Source organism: Genypterus blacodes, unplaced genomic scaffold, assembly GCF_046128005.1.
Source record: "Genypterus blacodes isolate CSIRO-AG114 ecotype Tasmania unplaced genomic scaffold, CSIRO-AGI_Gbla_v1 ptg000048l_1, whole genome shotgun sequence".
NCBI classification, from domain to species: Eukaryota; Metazoa; Chordata; class Actinopteri; order Ophidiiformes; family Ophidiidae; genus Genypterus; species Genypterus blacodes.
This window is the reverse complement of record NW_027466861.1, coordinates 1,324,702-1,342,953: the sequence shown is the minus strand read 5'-3', so window position 1 is coordinate 1,342,953 and position 18,252 is coordinate 1,324,702. Positions and strand designations below refer to the sequence as shown.

General features: G+C 46.8%; 1 protein-coding gene across 1 annotated transcript in view; it reads left to right on the top strand.

Annotated features, from left to right (window-relative positions):
- The window catches only part of adgrb2 (adhesion G protein-coupled receptor B2), a 114,306-nt gene extending 100,236 nt beyond the window's left edge, over positions 1-14,070 (top strand). The window contains exons 32-35 of the mRNA XM_076149910.1: positions 1,309-1,344; positions 3,510-3,623; positions 11,473-11,526; positions 13,518-14,070. Of these exons, the coding sequence (XP_076006025.1) occupies positions 1,309-1,344; positions 3,510-3,623; positions 11,473-11,526; positions 13,518-13,694 (381 nt within the window). The 3' untranslated portion in view covers positions 13,695-14,070. The remainder of the gene's footprint in view (positions 1-1,308; positions 1,345-3,509; positions 3,624-11,472; positions 11,527-13,517) is intronic.
- Positions 14,071-18,252: the final 4,182 nt, after the last annotated feature.

The following is an 18,252-nucleotide window of genomic DNA, read 5'->3' as shown; positions in this document are numbered from 1 at the left end:
GTGTACATACCTGTGGGTTATTGTGGTCATGTTTTTGCCACCAATGAGTCTGTAGAGGCTTGAATAGCTGTATTGTTGGTGTTTCATGACTTAAGTAACAGTTAGGGTTACGCTTAGGGGGAGAGTTATACCCTGAACCTGCAACTATAGGGTCTTACTTGCACAAAATCGAGAAAGTACTACACTTTGTTGGTGTCACATGATACCAATTGCCCAATCGTGTACTTCAATCACCGCAATGCTCTTGGGATGTGTGGACAGCATTGCTTGGCCATGGAACCCCCAATGTGAAATTTTTAACCTGATCCGAGCTCGATGTGTATCTTAGAAATGACGCTCGAAACTGACTGAGCCCGGCATGAACAATCGCACCCCATTGGGTTCGGACAGTACACGTTAAGCTGTAATACGTGTGTATGCATGTCGGATCTCCATCATCTCAATAAGTAAACTCATAGATATTTCCTGCCTAAGGTAAGGACTTACCACTCCACTGTGGGAGGGTATTAATTCCTTTGTGCTCTGCAAAAAAATGGAATAAGACCTCAGCAGGTCTGCACGCTTACTTCTCAATCTGTTTGCCTTTGTCTTACCTTTTAAAACCCTGGCTGCCATAGCATCAGATCAGCAGCTCCGCATTTTCAAAGAATGAATACCGTGGAGAGCAGCTCCTCTCGTTGCCAAATGCAAATGTGGCAGACAGTGAGCCAGATAGGAAGGCAGGGATGGAACATAATGCACTGCAATGTCAGGGCCAGATGAGTTGGAAATGTCTGCAGCTGTTAAATTGGCAGCTTGTGTGCTACTCACTGTAGCTACAGAGACACTTAAGAGAGAGCAGTGGAGTCTAAACAAGATTAAAAGATGAAAACCATTCCTCCAAATGTTTGATGCAGCTCCCCCCGATCGGAATGTCTCCAATAATGTACAAAAATAGCAAAGAGGATGATTTATGCTGGGATTGTAATGATTACATTTGAGCGTATGTGAGCCCAGAAATTCATTCATTCAATTTCTGGGTTTTCCACTTCGCTAATCTCATTAGTTGAAATAGACTGAATAATTTGCTTCTTTTGCCTTGACATTTGCAAGAATATCTGTATCATGTTGGGGAGCAGTTTTATGCTAGCCATCCCTCCTTTTTTATTTAACAATGGCACTGAGATATAGCGAGACCGAGACCAAAGACGACAGAGAGCAAGCACAGAGAAGCACAGAGATGAGGTGTGTGTGTGTGTCCGATAGTGGTGGAGGGGAAGTCATTGACCGCTGTCTTCTCTCCCCCTGCCTCCTCTCCTCCTCTTCCAGAGGAAAAGAGTACGGTACTCTGAGCTGGACTTTGAGGTAAGATCTCTGACCTCATCTCCTCTTTCAGCCTGTCTCTGCTTTCGTGTGCTGCTTTCTGCCAGGACTTAGAGTAACAAGTAGAGGAGCAAAAACAGCATCGCTAAACCCCCCCTCCCTTGGCACCCGTTTCTCTTTTGCACTTAGAACAATGAACTGTTTCAAACCACACGTAGTATGCTGTTTCTTCAACCAAGGTCTGAAACTTCCCCAATCATTGGTCCTGCTAGACCTCAACCTTCTGCCCTGATTTGTCTTTTTAGTGAACCAAACCTTAACCCTGACCCTTTACAAACTATCTAAATGGAGGATCATGGCATTGGGAGATCTTGGTTGAAGAAACAGCCCAGTAGAGCGCTTCTTGTCTCTGAATGAACACTTGTACTTCGATAGTGGGTTGATGAGTGTGTGACTGGTTAACTGCTTGAGTGTGTGTTTGTTAGATGGACGTGGGTTGGCCAGTGAGTGTTCTTGTCAGGTGTGGTCTCAGTAGAATGCCCCCAGGTGTCCGGTGAATCTCCAGTCTCTAGCACCATACTCCTTTGAGAAACGTTGGCAACATTTCGGCCTCTTTTGCATAGCTTCCATTTCAGATAGCCTTTATTAAAGACTGGACATTCATCACCACGGAGGCATTTGTCATAGAGATGGTAAGAGTTGTTATAAGCTACTAACAATAACTATGGTTTGTCCTTATCTGGCAAACATGTGGCCACTGCATGAATTAGATTTAGTAAGATCGGCTCAAAACGGTGGCCATTCTTCTTTTGAGATAACTCTCAAATGACTTCTACGCTCTTTTCAAACAACACCAGGGAAGATATGTGGATACCTTAGTGATGTACAGTAGTTTAAACTAAAACCATTTTCAAAGGGTTTTGGTGGTGGAATTGAGATGATTGAGAGTATAAACCCATATTATAATAACTCGTATCAAATTGATTAAAAACTATGCTCTGAAAATGGTATTAAATGTATAACATTTTCTGGAGATTAACCTTTTAACTAGGCTTTTGTGTCTTTCTGGGCATATTTGGTGTTTCCTTACCTCTGGTCCATAAGCCTACCAGTCCTTTTGGCCTTTGAATGGAGTTTATAGATCCACGCAACACAGTGGAACACATTGGAAAGCCTCCAAAAGCCCCTGGACTTAAAGTTACTAAGTATTGATGTAACTTCATGCAAATATGTTCACTATTGCCTAAGTTAAGATTGTCAGACCTATGGACCTGGTCAACTCAAACCCAAATATATCGAGAATTGCCCAACTTACAAAAGAATGATGTCAGTGACCTCTTCAGATGTGAAATTCTTGAGAAAATGTAAAATAGCAGTCAGTATCTATTTTAGAGTCATGAGATCGTGGTTGAGTAAGGAGAAAATCTCCCACTGCAGGGTGCGGTGTTAACGCATCTCTATTTGGCTTCTGAATGACTCAGGCAAGAATACGGCAAAGAAAAACAGAAAGAAAAATAGTTAGAGAATGCAACAAACTGGCACTAGCCTAGCTCCTGAGCTGAGCAGGGCTGCGTGTGCCCACTCTGAAGCCATCGGAGCCAGTGCTAAGCACCAGTCCTGGCCGGTGACTGTGCTTTTGTGTGAGCCCTGGCATCTTGCCCCTGTGTCGCTTTCAACCTCACAAGCTGCTTTGACGATTAGCTACTGCCGGGCAGTTCCAGCACTGCCCGTTAGCGCAGAGAGACAACAGCAGTGTCACTGACTGAATGCAGTTTGCTGTCAGAGATGCAGAGCTGCAAAGATCTGCTCTGCAGCCACGCATTCAGAAGGCAGAGCAGGCAGGTATGCTTTGACAGGGACAGGGGTCAAGTCCCAGTCCACCAGGTTGACTCAGTGGGACCACCAAGCAGCAGCCACACGTCTTTGCACCGAATTGTCACCTAAAGGACTCCTTCGCTGCACTCCTACTCGCCAAATTCTTAATGGCCGAGAGGAAGCGAATGATGTATGAGCATGAGCCTGCCATCGATCGATCTCTGGGCGTCCCTCTCTAACCCCCTTTCATTGCTGGCCGTACCGCAGTCCCTCATCCCTGCTCCTCTGCCTGGCCCCCCATTACCCACACCTCCCCAGCCCCTACTCCTTTTCTTTTCTTTCATTTCTCTTTGGTTCATTTTTTGCTGTCCCTTCCTTTCTTTCCCTTCCAGAAAGTGATGCACACTCGCAAAAGACATTCTGAGCTGTACCATGAGCTCAACCACTCGTCCAAGTTCCACACCATAGACAGGTATAGCAGGGACCCCGCCATGTCCACATTCAAGGTAAGACCCTCGCCCCAACCGTGGGATGGGAACCCACTGTACCCGTGCACCCCCACTCTGCCACTCCTCCTGCACCCCGTCACAGCCCTTAGCCCTGAATCTCTAGAGAGGTCGCCACTTAACACACTTCACACTAAAGAGTCACCACTAGAGCTGTGCTAGCATGTTGAATTACACCAAATGTGATTAAAACAGATTAACAGATTTCTCAAATATAATCACTGTGGTAGCATTGTATTGAAATAAATGATTAAAATCTCACTGGTTTGTTAACATGCAGCACATATTGGGCATTAAAGGTTCTGTTTGTTCAAACAACAAAACCTGAAAAACTTCACTGTGGTTTAATTAATCCGCTGTTGTGCTAATTATCATATCTACAAAGAAGGAAACAACAACAACAGTACCTCAAAATATAAGTCGCTAAGCTTTGTTTAATCCCGTCGATAAATCTGCTGCATTTGGCCTCGGACTCGTTTTCATTCCCTTATCGTGTCGGTGCCTGTTAGCTGATGAACATCCAATCACAGACAGTTAATGACGATCAAATGCTGCAATGTAAACATGTGATCATATTTCTCACCCAAACCAACTCACCGTAACCCATTTCTGACACAATCAACGTGCTTTGTCCATGACTTTGTAATTATGGTTTACTGTACCTGTCTGATTGACTTGTTCTGACTATGCCACAGTTTGTTGAGTTGTGTCTGTGTGTGTGTGTGTGTGTGTGTGTGTTTGTGTGTGCTTGAGTAGGCGCCTGTGACTGTACTGTAAGGTGCAGAAGCATCTTTGAATCTTTAATGCGCCATTAGTGGCAGACGAAAGAGTCCCTGTTCGCGCCGCGCTGACCTTCAGAGAGCCAGTTTCATTAAGTTTTAAACACACGCGCACCTACACGCATCCGCCTCATCTGCGTGCGGAGCCATGATGAGTTAGTCAGCCTTGATAGGTGTACTTTCCCCTGGCATCAGCAGCAAGCTGGTTCACATCTAATTTACACCGCCACTGCAGAACAGAGGCCAGCCTGACATCTCTCATATTCCCCATGCCGCGCAGCCACACACACAAACACTCACACACACAGCCATTTTCCAATGCCAAACCGCCGGCCTTTCCCTTCACTCCTCATTTGCTCGAGGTCTTGATCAAGATTTTCAGAGGCTTTGGCCGACTCACCCATCCATTAATGCCAAGCGAATATTTTATGGAAGACAAGAGAAATGGCAGGCGGCTTGTGAATGTATGAGCCATATATAAGCGTCGGTTCTCTGTGGAGGAAGCTCAGGTGAGCTTTGAGGTGATGGCGAAGGAGTAAAAGCCCTGACGACTTTAATAGATCAACTGTTGCAAATTGGTGTCCATGTTTCCTACGGGTTAATGGTGCCCATGTATATTTTCGGTGACGACAGCGAGGCACAGAGGTGGTTTACTCATCTAAATCCATTATTTTAAAAGAGTAGAGTGTGCACTTAAACGTGAATAATTACACATATAATGCTATTAGTGTCAGGCCTTTGACAGGACCCAGCTTGAGTTCAGGCCTGCAACTGTCAACATCTCACTTTGAGAGGCTCCTCCACACACAGAGAAGCTGACTACACAAAAATTATGGAGATGAGAAACCTGCTTGTGTGTGTGTGTGTGTGTGTGTGTGGCTACAGATGTTGTGTGTCTCTGTTTCTGGTTGTATCAGTGTGTTTCTGTGTGTGTCTTAGTTCCTTTTTGGTTTGTCTGTGTTGTGTTTGAGATCATTGTTGCACTGCTTGTATTTGACGCACATTCGACTGTGTTGAGAGAATTACTGCATGAGTAATGATGTAATCACCTCCTAATAACTTAAATCAGCTCCTTTCTGTGCCACCTGACAGACACTGACTCTGATTTCCACACGTTCTACACCACTGCTGTGATATAATAGCAAATATAATTGCATTTTCTTGGGATATGTTGTCACGGATGGACTCTCAAATTACTGCTGAACTTGATACTAACCCTTAACTTCATATAGTCAATTGGTTTAATTGCCCCGGCACTGTTGAGCATCTTTATAATAGAGGCTGTCCGTGTTCCAGGTAAAGCTAGCAGGAGAACGCTAACCTCCCTCACTTAAAGCTCCATAACTCTTTGTCTCCTCTCTAAGTGCCTAAACACCCTCTAACCTACCTCTAACTTCTAACCATCGCGGCCCGTGTTCAACCCCAACAGGTCCCCCCTCCCCCTCCGCCGAGGCACAACACCGAGCCGTCGCTCTCGAGACTGTCCCTCGTTTACAAAGAGAGTCAACGTAAGCCACGTTAAACCCCCTGATAAATCCAGTAACCCTAGAGCCCTCCTAACTCACGCTAAACTACTGTAGGTCTGTGTGTGTGTGTGTGTGTGTGTGTGTGTGTGTGTGTGTGTGTGAACACTACATGCTGCTGCATCTGTCTCGGTTTGACACTGTATATACACAACATATGTACCTATCATTCACAACATATCTAGAATTGGCAAAACACTAATTTTTAAAAACTAAAAATACTTTAATAGGACCCTGTGTTGAAATTGTTTGTCATATGTTTAGTAATATTTTCATTTCTAATTTTTGTAGTATTTTAGTTTATCATATATTTGTCATTTGTTTCTTTGTAATAATTTTAATATTTTTCTAAATGGGTTAGGGTTAGGCTTATTTTTCACTTTTTATAATTCTGATTATTTTTTGTCTTCATCTTCTTATTTTTGAATTTTTATTTATACAATGTTTTTTTTATTTGTAGCCTGTAATTCCGTGTCATATGGATTTATATACAGTGTCAAACTATAGGTTACTCCCCTCCGTGGTGAAGAGTTTTGTTTCTGTATTGGCACCGCCTGTAGACTAAATGGACCCCTAGTGGTGTTGTGGTGTAAAGGTTCCATGCCCCTTGTGTTTTTGCATTCACATCATTAATGTCACGTCAGCTCTCATAAACAGCCACATATACAGTATGATACTTATGTACGTCTATATAAAGCTACAATCTGGATCCACTGTCACTACATAGCGCTTAATTCCGTCGCCGTGGATTAGTAAGGTGGGTCATTGCAGGACTGGCTTTGTTTCATGATCGAACATAAACATTAAGAAGATTCTTTTTCCTGTGTGTGCGTGTTTGTGCGTGTGTTTCGCTTAGCGTCGTAATGGCTTTAGCACCACTCTGCCTGTGAAAACTCAAATTGTGTCCATTTCATTGCCAGGAATAAACCTTACGGCCTAAACACCATAACCCAGTGATAAACCAATTCATAAAAACAATGACCCATCCAAACAGACTTATAATCACCCCATAAACCATATTCTATCCATAAACGAGCCGGCTGAAACCCACCGGCACTAAAAAAAAGGGCCGAACATTTTGTTTGGGTGCTGATGAGAAGCTCTGAGAACTATCAAACAGGCTTATGGGGTCAGGACAGAACTGATCCGTCTCTCGTCTCCGGAAAGGTAGGATGTGTGTGTTGGCTGTGTCCAAGAAGATGGGTGGATACCAGAACAGGTCCCCTCCCTACCCCCACCCCCTCACCCCCAACCCGCTTTCACATCTTATCCAATTTCATGTCTAAGTACGACGGGCTTAAAGAGGTCTCAGACATTGCATGTGCAATCACAGACGGGATCCCCCGACGTCAATCTCTCGATTTCTCTCTCCCTCTCTACTCTCTCTCCACATCACCTCGACCCCCCTCCCCCCTATCCATCGAGTCGTTAACCGTCTGCTGCCTGCTCAGTTTGCCCACGGGTGCTAAAGAGGGTCGAGGCAGACGTTACATCACAGCTCTCCCTCCCCATTAGTCTCCATGTTACCAACGTTGTCTCAGTTAAAAATTATACCTTGCTAGTTTCCTCTGTCACAGTCCTTTGCTGTTGTTGTTTTGAAACGCATATGCACGACCTTTATAATCCATTTCGGAGAGACGCAGCTACCTGTGGCTAACAAAGGTCAGTTGCAAGCTAGGACATTAACCTGATTTGAGTGTTTATGTGGAAAGATGTGTCTGACACCCCACAGCTCACTAATGCTAATATTAGCAGGGACAAGCTGTGTTGAGGATGATTGAAAGTGAGCTTCACTTCACTTCAATGTTAATGGTGACCACAAGCTGCATGTCACTTTCAGAGGGTTATAGTCCATTATCATTAGGTACCTTTACATAATGGTCTGCTTTCAGTCCAACACCTTTAGCCAGACCAAGGTACGATCACGTGACACGGTCCAAACTAAGACCTGAATCAGTCTAAGCTTAGTCCGGCTAAAGCAGGAGGTCCAGTGGAGCTCCTGTGGTGTGGAGTGTGGAGTGTGTGTGAGCTTACAGCAGAGCAGAGCTGGTGCAGTATGTATGTACCACAGTGTGTATTAGCATTAATGTCAGCGCTGATGTTTAGATTTAGAGCCGCCCCCCCTTGGTCTCCATCACCGCACAGCTGCCCTGACTTTTTCTTTCCTCGCCACACGAGTCAGAAGGTCATAACACAAATTTCCATGCGGTGCCCGGTGATGTAGTGTCGCGCCTGGTGTGTGTGGCGAGGAGCGCGAGTGTGTGTGCGTGATAGAGAGAGATTGCATTGCCGAGCTGATGCATTTTTTAGCTCTCAAATGGGATCTAATGCCATCCTGTTGTCTGCTGTGGTCTTGATTAAATGAAGCGTGCTCGCCTGCTCCTCCGCAGACACACAGCCCGCAGTTCCGAGCTCACAGTGGGAAGAATGAGGACTCAGCTTTGTCGTGATGAAGTCGCGACCCTCTGAATTCAGTCTCGGTGGCTGCAGGAGTGTGTGTGTGTGAAAACGTTGGAGCCTCAGTCTCGTGAAATGAGTGATGGTGGTCAAAGAGGAGAGGAGTCTTCCATTAGCCTCCTCCATAGGTCAGAGGTCACACTGGCTGTCATCCCTTTATGCATTCACAGTTCACAGTAGTGGCTGTAATTGATATTCCAGCCGTGTGGTTCAGCCCCTGAAATGAAACGTCCCTGCGTTCATGTGTTTGCTTTGAGGATGTTTCCTCTAAAATGAAGTTGTGTAAATAACAAAGGCCCAGCTTCTGTGGACTCCATGAGGGCAATTTGCCCCCGAGCTCACAGCCCTGTCGCTTCTGCTAGCCAATGTTCTGGCATTAGACTAAAGGGCTTTAATTTCACATTCCAGCAATAGAGCAATAAGGCCTCTCCTCTTCCTCCTTGTCATATCTCATCCTCCCCTCTATTCGCCCTCACGCCTTGACATTTTCTCTCCTGCTGTCTCTCCTCCAAAGCTCAGCCCTCGGCAGCACGTTTGAGGCATTAATTGAATAATTAATTCCTCTCATTAGCTTGTTTTTAATTATTTCCTTGCCCCCTTCTGCACGATGAGTATAAACTCATCAACTGTTTTCTCCCTCACACACAAATTAGCCATGAAAAGCGAGCGGCGCTGGAGTGCAGCTTCAGTGCTCTGGCTCCTAATGAGGGGACGGTTAGCCCAGGCGGAACAAGCCCAACACTGGCGTCGTGCGCAGGGAGCCGCAATACTAATTTTACTCATTTAGTGTCCTTGGGCCAATTAAAAAGAGGCGAAAAGGGCCCAGTTGCTATGAAGAGTGTTTTGTAAGACGGGGGGCGGGGGGCGAAGGGCGGGGGGGGTCTAACATAGGGTCGTCGCCGCACCGTACTGACCCTGAATGCAACACGGCACAGGCTCGGGTGTCTGATTGCTCGTTTGTTTGCGGCGCGTGGTGCTAATGGAATTTATTTGCCCTACATTCTTACACATTTGGCTCTTTGAAGGCCCTTATTACTCCTGACACAGATTCCTTCTCCACTAAGGGGTAAACGGTGCTAAAGACTTCTCTGTCCAATTATAGCTGTTTTCATGCCTGCTAATAAATGATGCTGCTGCTGAAAAAGGCACTCGAGATTATATCATTACGTTGATGATGTAATTAGATGGAGTGAGATATACGGCGTGCGCAGAGACGGGCAGAGAGGAATTACATCTGTAAAAAGATTCAGTTTTGGTTCGAGGATCTAGAAGTGTCTGAAAGCTGTGAAAGCGTCCGTGTTCTGGTCTCCACCCAATTCTGTGATGTCACTCACCGCCCATCTTGTTCATGTGTTAACGTCATGAGCCTCACACCTGAATTTCTCTCCCCTTACTGCTTAACACCTTTTGTTTTTGTTTCTTTTTGATTGATTTCTGATGATTTGTTTTCTGTTTTATGTCCTTTTGTTGGCTGACTGGGTATTGTGTTGCATGCTTGTTGTCACGTCCCAGTTTGAGTGTAGCCAGACAGTCAGCAGAACCAAGGGCGTCCACGGCAACAAAGGTAAAGTTCACCCACTCGCACCACCGTCACCCGCACCTCCCTCCCCCCGTCATCTCCCACACGCCTGCCTGTCACATTGCTCACACAGATCCAGACATGATCTCCATCCCGTGGTCCAAAACAAGGCGCTGACTGGGCTTCATCAGGTCATCAGGTCTCTCAAAAGCACTTTATATATATTCACGCAGCGTCGCTTCTTCCTCCTCTGTGTTTTCTACAAAGCGTTCCGTTTTGTCGCGCTTGCATTCTGCTGTATTTCCTCTGAGGAGAAGGTTACAGCACACGCTGTTTGTGTACATCTTCTGATCTTTGTTTTGGGAAGAAGCTGCCGACGTGCTGCGAAAAGAGATACAAGTGAATCCTGGGCATCAGCGAAAAGCTGTAATTGAAACTATTTAACAAGAAAAGGGAGATTCTATAGTACAGTAAAGGTTTAGAGACAACAACAACAACAACAGAGAACATGGAGAGCTGTAAGTGCAACCGAAGCGTTCTGAGCAAGTGGAGACGAGCGGATGAGGTCAGGCGTCAGGCCGCACCAGTTCAGATGTAGCTGACCGCTGTTGGTCCACACACACACACGCACACACACACAAACCAGATCTGCATTTATATTTGCCACCTGGGTCGACGGTTTTATGGATCTAGGGCCATAGAATTTGCAACCAACACCGAACGCTGCATACAGGAGAGAGAGAGAGAGAGAGAGAGAGAGAGAGAGATACTATATGCAGTTTGCTTAAAAATAAGACGACCGTAAAAAAGGATAGATAACACCGCAGAGATACAGAGAGAGAGAGGGAGAGAGAGAGAGAGAGAGAGAGAGAGAGAGAGAGGAAAGGTTTATGTGTCCGAGCCCGAGGCAGATCCTACAGAGTCAGCAGCGTCCAGTTTATGGTCCAGAGCTTTAACGCTTTTATGTGTCGTCTTAAAACATACAGTATAAAATCAATAATGCAGATGGTGCTGATAGACTTTTCCCTGTAGTTATCCTCTTTCAGCGTTATTTAGAAAACACGAGCTGAGACGCCTCCAGCACCTCACAGGCCACGCTGCTGCGCTCTCACACTCAAACACTTTAGGATCTATTGGATCTGTAGATCATATATGTGTGTGCAACTCCGCTGGAATCTGACAGCTCGCTACTTTACTGAACAATGCAGTTTCTTCCAATGCGGACAATGTGTGTGTACGACCGCAATAGATCCTCCTCTGTGCCAGGTGACACACGTGCTGCTGTTCATGGGTTTAGACCGTGTGCGTGTGCGTGTGTGAGCGTACATTTGTGATACTCTCTTGAGAGAGAGAGAGAGAGAGAGAGAGAGAGAGAGAGAGAGAGGGTGTAAGCACAAAGCAAAAACCTGCTTGTTCACCACTGAAGGTGCAGGAACAATCCCATTGTTTCAGGGCCGAGTTGTCAGTGACTGTGATTCCCCCTCTCTCTCTCTCTCTTTCTCTCAATCTCTCTCTTTCTCTCCATCTCTCTCTTTCTCTCTCTCTCCCTCCCTCCCGTTTCGTCACCACAGAGGGAAAAGCGATGGAGCATTTCGTCTGCCGGAGGTGAAAAGAACTCGTCGAGTGTAAGTAGAAAGGGATCTGGCAGAGAGAGAGAGAGAGAGAGAGAGAGAGATGTGGGAGCTGTTCCCTTTTAAGGAGGGAAGAGGAGGAATGAAGGCATGCAGATGTGGCAAACAGGATCTGGATGGACACGGCGTGGCGGCGGCACAATCGCGTCAGCCCGGTCTCACAGGGATAAAGTTTGGCTTAACTGCAGCATTACCACACGCCTGCATAACAAAATGTTCCTTTGCCAGCGTTTAGCATGCAAATAGCCTCCCAGATTATGGCTTTGTATTCATTTTACCAACTGTCAGGCCGTGACGCAGAGAGAATGATAATCAGGCAGAGATTGCCCCCTAGTGCTCCGACCATGAGCATCACACTGCAAGGGGGGGCTGGGGGGGGAGCTATTGCAGATCAGTGAGGTATGACTGTGTGTGTGTGTGTGTGTGTGTGTGTGTGTGTGTGTGTGTGTATGATTCACAGGTAAGCACTTTATACCGTTTTGTGCATTAAATGGAGGGTTGCATTTTTTGGATGGACTGAGAAACGGAAATGACAAAAAGCTGGAGGAGATAAGTGAGTCAGGGGGAGGAAGCAGCCGAGGAGTCTGGGATCTTGCGGTGTCCTCTGCTGTGATTCATCACACAGCGCGTCGAGGCTGCCGCTTAATTAATTCTCACATTGGCTCCCGGAGCAGGCGGCACGTTCACAAGACACGTCTGCGGTGTTTGAGTGCGAGGTTGAGCAAGAGTGTTAATCCAACGTGTGTGTGCCTGTGTGTGTGTGTGTGTGTGTGTGTGAGAGCAGAACGTGTTGTGATCGATCGGCTCGCTGTGGGAGGAATTTACAGCGAAGAAGCCTGAAGAGCTACGGCAACTCTCTAAGAATGTTTTAATTTAGAAAAATCAAGGACTCGTGTCATTCTGTTGCTTCATTGTGACTTTAGATGAGGATTTATATTTAAAGGCTTCTTGCCGCCATGATTGGGTTCCCAGGGACATGCTGGAATGCAAGGGGCCGCTTTAGAATCAGGATGGAACACATTGATTATGCAGCCTGTGGAATAAAAAGATGGAAGACTCGGAAGGTGGTGGAAATTCCGATCAGTGCGTTGAGATGATTGGCAGGTCAGATCTGTCCCATATCAGATGTGTTTTTCAATCTACGCATGAATTTTCACCTTCAAGTCAACAAATCTGTGCTTCATTCACGTCGTGTTTACAAATTCGTCACAGCGTTCTGGAATACACACCGATAATCCCGATTTTTCCAAATGTAAATGAAGGATTTGCCGTAATCTAGTCCATCGCTGCGAATCTGTGAGAAGCAGAGATTGCTCTTTTCTTTCCTCCGCTCTCCGTGTCTCCTCTTCATCTCGGGCTTACGGTCCCTCATGTCTCTCCGGCTCGCTCTTATCTGTGAAATCACCCCGGCAAGATAACAAAGCCAAAAATTTGAATAATTGCTCTTATCTGATGCATAAAGCCACTAATTCCTTTTTTTTATAGTTGAATCAGCCCTGGCGTGTATTTGGACATGCGTGACGTGGAGGTGGGGGTGGGGGTGGGGGCGGGGGCGGGGTCTCCTCTCCGCTGCTGGGCCACATGCGGCGCTTACAGACCCCACAGCTCAGAGGGTTCAGACCTAATCAGCTCGCCTCAATCTGGCTGATTGGCAGAGGAGACCGAGGCTGAATGAGGCACTGATGAAGATGAAGTGAGTGTAGAGAGGAAGGTGGCGAGGCTGCATATTAACCAGAAGGAGTCCAGGTTAGTCTTTGTAGTGTTCGTCGGGTGGTTTGGCTTTAGGTTGATCGATCGAAAGTTGCAACAGGAAGCGAACGGATTGAATTCACGTCCTGTGTGTGTGTTTGTGTGTATCCATCTCCAGATCGTTCAGTGTTGGAGCAGAAATTGCTCGTTTTCAGGACGGATTCTGAGATTTTGCACCTCAGGCGTCTCAAATTCAAACCCGGCTAACAAGTCTTTCTGTCCGTCCCGTCTCACAGGACAAGTCCACCCCGGAGGATCAGAGCTCCTGGGACAGCTTCAAGACCATGACCCCCGAACTGTCCATCGTGCCCGGGGAGCAGAAGGACCGCATGGAGCTGCACAACAAGACCTGGGACTCGTCCTCCGCCAACACGCCCGACTCGTCTGAGGGAGACTTCCAGACCGAAGTGTGAAGACCAACACACACACACACACACACACACACATATACACACACCAACAGTAATGCACACAGGCTCAAACTATCACACAGATGCACACAGAGATGCTGAACTTCTGGAAAAAAAAGCTATTTCATAAGTACACAAGTGCAAACACACACACACAGACACACACACACACACACACACACAGGCTCAGTCACAGCGCTCTGCTCCTGTCGCTGCATTGAGCTCCATCAGATCCTTGACTGTATTTGTTTACCGCCGCAGTGGACAGACACAGAAAGAAGACTGTTCTACTCTATTTTCGCAAAAAAATAAACTAAACAAAAAAGACTTGAAATGAAAGAAAGACAGAAAGAAAGAACAGGAAGCTCCACACGTCTGCGATGGGGAGGGGGGGAGGGGGGGGATTTTTAAATGAGAACAAAAACTTGTTTCTGAGAAAAAAAAATGTCTTGATTTTATTCTGGAGGAAGGAAAAAAATGAAAATCTCTTTCGGATTGTTTGACGATTTAATTTTGGGGGGGGGGGGGAAAGAAGAAGAATATTTCTGCACCGTTGGGTTCTTTTTATAGCGACAGAGGAAGAAGAGTCTCTCTGAGGTCGCTCTCGCTCGCCCCCTCCACCCCCAAGACTCCCTCTCTTCATTTATCTCCTTTGTTTCCCTTCTAATGGATGAAGAAAGTGTTTTGGGTTCATTTTCCCTTTTTTTGCCGCCAGATGAAAGACGGTTGTGTGTGTGTGTGTGTGTGTGTGTGTGAGTGTGTGTGTGTGTGTGTGTGTGTGTGTGGTGGTGGTGGGGGGGAAGGGGCTCGCTCACTGATATGTGCCACAGTTTTTGTTTTATTTCCAGGTTCCCACTTTTTCTTTGTGTGTTTTCTCCCGTATGGTTTCTCCACTTTTTAATGAAAAAAAAAACAAAAATAACATGATTGAAACAAAAATGTCCGCTGAGTTGTTGTTTTGTGGTCGAAATGTTCCAGAAGGAATCGGATTTGTTTGTTTGTTTGTTTGTCTGTTTTTATTTGCATTTCCTGTGAAACTTAACCCCCATTAATCATTTTCACACACACAGACACACACACACACACATGCAGCTTTCTGAGGTAATGTGCACCGCATGTTTCCCGCCTGATTGAGGAAACTCCATAGCGACCGTCGTCATGCAGGCCCCCTCCGCCCACCCACGGCCAGCGAGATGAAAGCCTTCGCAGATAACAACGTAAACCAATCCATTTCGCCACATTACGGCAGAAAGCAGGACGTCTCAGTCAGTCAGAGCTGTGGTTCGCTTCACGCCGCTTAGAGCGAAGTATCGATCAGCGTGCCCGCCACCCAACCCCCCCCCCCTTGCTTCCCCCGGTTACTGAGGAAACAATCTGAGCTCCGGATGACCCAAGGAGATCTCTGACGCCAACACCGTCTGCAGTTTGAACACAACGAAGAGAAAACTAGCGCAGACGCCACCTGTGCCCAATCTTCTCCTTTCCTCAAGAAATTCACCTCCCATCTTCACCTTCATCGACCGTGATTCTCCTCTTTCCGCGACGCCTCCAGGAGGCAGGAAATCTTGCAGTCGATAGTGTGAAGTGAAGCGAGATGTGTCGCTTTTCGGTTCTCGCTGATCTGCAGGTGCACAGGCGGTAGCGCTGCGAGGTGACGCTGCGTCCTGATGTATGTGAACAGGAAGGATGAGCTCGATAGACACAATCAGTCAGTGTGTTTACATGCATGTGGAAGCTTTGATTCCATATAATCGGGTCCAAATCACTGCTTCACTCCCTCATCTCCTCCACGGTCGCCCTTCAGATTGGCTTCAGACCTTGAAATGTTTTCCGGACGTTGTTTCAAAAAAGGTTCCAAACATCGTCTTCTTTTTTCGCTTTACCTTCGAGCTTCAAACTTTCGTCTTGGCCGCAATTTGTTGTTTGTGGCGTTGCGACACTTCTCCAGGGCGGCGAGAGTCCCGCACAAAGGTGGCGACGCAGGTGTGATGTTGATTTACTCAATCGTGCAAACACTGAGTTGTCTTGTATACTGTACATTCCTCACCTGGCAGATAGAGCGTGCACAGTAAGAGAATGATGGAATCCATTCATTCCTGCTATGTATTCATTTTTGCCTTGGAGCAAAGTGTGCATGTAAACGTACTGAGAGGAGAAAAGCATGAAAGAGCAGAAGGGTATCCAAGGTAAAAGAGGAAGAACAGAGAGAGAGAGAGAGCAAGAGAGATATTAAGAAGGCGAATGCTCAAACTGTATTATCGAGGGGGGGGGGGGGGGCGATTTGTCCTGACATTTTCCAGCGCAGCCCTCAAACCATCTGTTTAAAGATCGCTAACGCGGTCGCGGTGCGGCACGGCGCAGATGGCGAGACGAGAGCCCCGCCCTTCTAACCTTTCCAGCAAACCTGCAGCTGGCGGGAGGGAGGAGACGGGCGGGTCCCCCCCCCCTGGCCCCCGCCCACAGGGCCACGATCACATCCGGCCCTGACCTTTCTCTGAGGCGCCGCGTCGGGGTCCACTGCACTGCACTGAGGAAAGCAGGTGTAAAGGATTTCACCTTCGCTCAGAGTGATCGGCAATCATTTTCTTTTCCTAATTCTGAATAAATATTTTAAGAAAGCTTCAGATGAACCTGTTGTTCCCATGGTAACATAGAAATGCTTCTTGTGGAAAGAGAGACTAATTCCAGCCCACTGTTCCCTTTATTCACCTCCTTCGTCGACCCATGAGGTTTACACTGTTGTGATTGTGACGGGTTCTATCCTCAACGACGGTAAGTGAGATCCTGATCGATCGATTGATTTCAGATATTCCAGCGTTTCTTTCACCCAAGAATCATCGTGCACCCTCACAATTTTAATTTGTATGTGTCATATTAACCACTTAAGCCCACAAGGGGGAATAAAATACAACACGTTCCCTGGATCGTCTCATTCTGACAGAGGGTTCAGTCTGTGTTGATCCAGCAGGTAAACACTGAGACTGAAACAAGAACTCCTCATGTAGAAGTAACTATAAATAACTTCACACTCAACAAAAACACCTCAGATTTCTCAACAAAAAAGTTACCTTTACAGATGGAAGTGCAGTAACTAACCCCCTTTCTATCCCTCCCAGTTGCCCAGAACTACATTGTCACACAGTGGACAGTTATTTCATAGAACCTGGAAGTCCCCTTAGACCCATCTAGAAGCCCTAGCTTTACCAAGCTGACCCGGGGCTTAAGTGGTTAAACTCTGGTGGTCAGAGTCTTGTGGTCGTCTTGTTTTCCCTCGTGTGTCTCACGCAACAGCCCGTAAATGACAATGTAAAATCTGACATGAAACACGACCTGATTTGCAGCTATAAACTCCAGGTGGCCTCCAACCTTCACCTCCACCTGCACCTTCACCTCCAGCCTTCGATGCTTAAGTGTAACCGGCCGCTACAACCACACAGCATTCCAGCTGATTTCTACGATTACGGAAAAAAACTCCTCCCTTTCCTTTTCTCCCTCATTTTGGTTCTTTTGATACATAAGATTGTACAAAGTAGTCCTCTAATGTTTTCATAGTGTCTTTTTATATGAAAATAAATTTTCAAATTGACAGACGTGTCTCCTGCTGTCTGTCAAACCGACTCGTTGTACCTTCGGAAGACTCTCTGTGTATCCCGGCGAGGTCTTTCATGCTCGTTGGTGTGCAGACCCGTGTTTTCACATCACGTCTGGGTTTTGTGCCGTGACCAACTCTGTTACCCAGAAGCTCTCAAGCTAAACTGTGACCGATCAGGCCTCCCACAGGCCCGTCTGGGTTTGAAGTCATGTTGCATGGACCAACCACAAGTAAAAGTTTTTATTTAATTAAAAATGTATCAAATTTCTGGAAAATCACTGCGCTGGACGATAATCCAGTGGCGCCGGAATAAAGCGGAGAGAGTGACGGACACAGCGTCCATGCCTCTGTCACTCTCTCCAAGGGTCTTATGGGTAATTATGTGGGGATGAGGTCTGCCCACGGAGTTGCCATCAGTCAGCCCGAAGAAAGGCCACCAACTGAAACTTCCTCAGGGGAGGACGAGGGATGATGGGAGGTGAGAAAAGGAGCAAAATGGAGAATGCAGCCCCCGGGGATGAAATGCACGCTGACAGAGTGAGGGAGCAGCTCGCACATCACCTCTGGCAGTGGAGCCGCAGTGATTACCTCCGTTATGTGTTCCTCCCAGAAGTTTGTGAGTAATTAAGTTGTGGTTGCGGCGCGTCCCCGGTGACCTGAGGAGAGACCCAGCTGACACGGCCTACCCAGAGACAGAGAGGGGGGGAGGGGGGGCTGACATGAGCCGGAGTGAAGAGAAGGTGAAAGAAATCCAGCAGGCGGCTTGTGTCAGCAGGGGATTTGCTTTGAGTTCACGCTGAAGAAAGGAGGCGACGCTCCGTGTGAGGACTGACGGAGCCGCAAGCTTAGACCTCCAGCTTTAACAGAGCTGAGATCTTTAAAACGCCCCGCAAAAAAGGAGTCAAACACAGGCCAAAGCCGCTCACGGTGCCGCGAATACAGCAATTCAGGCAAACAACAGCAAACATT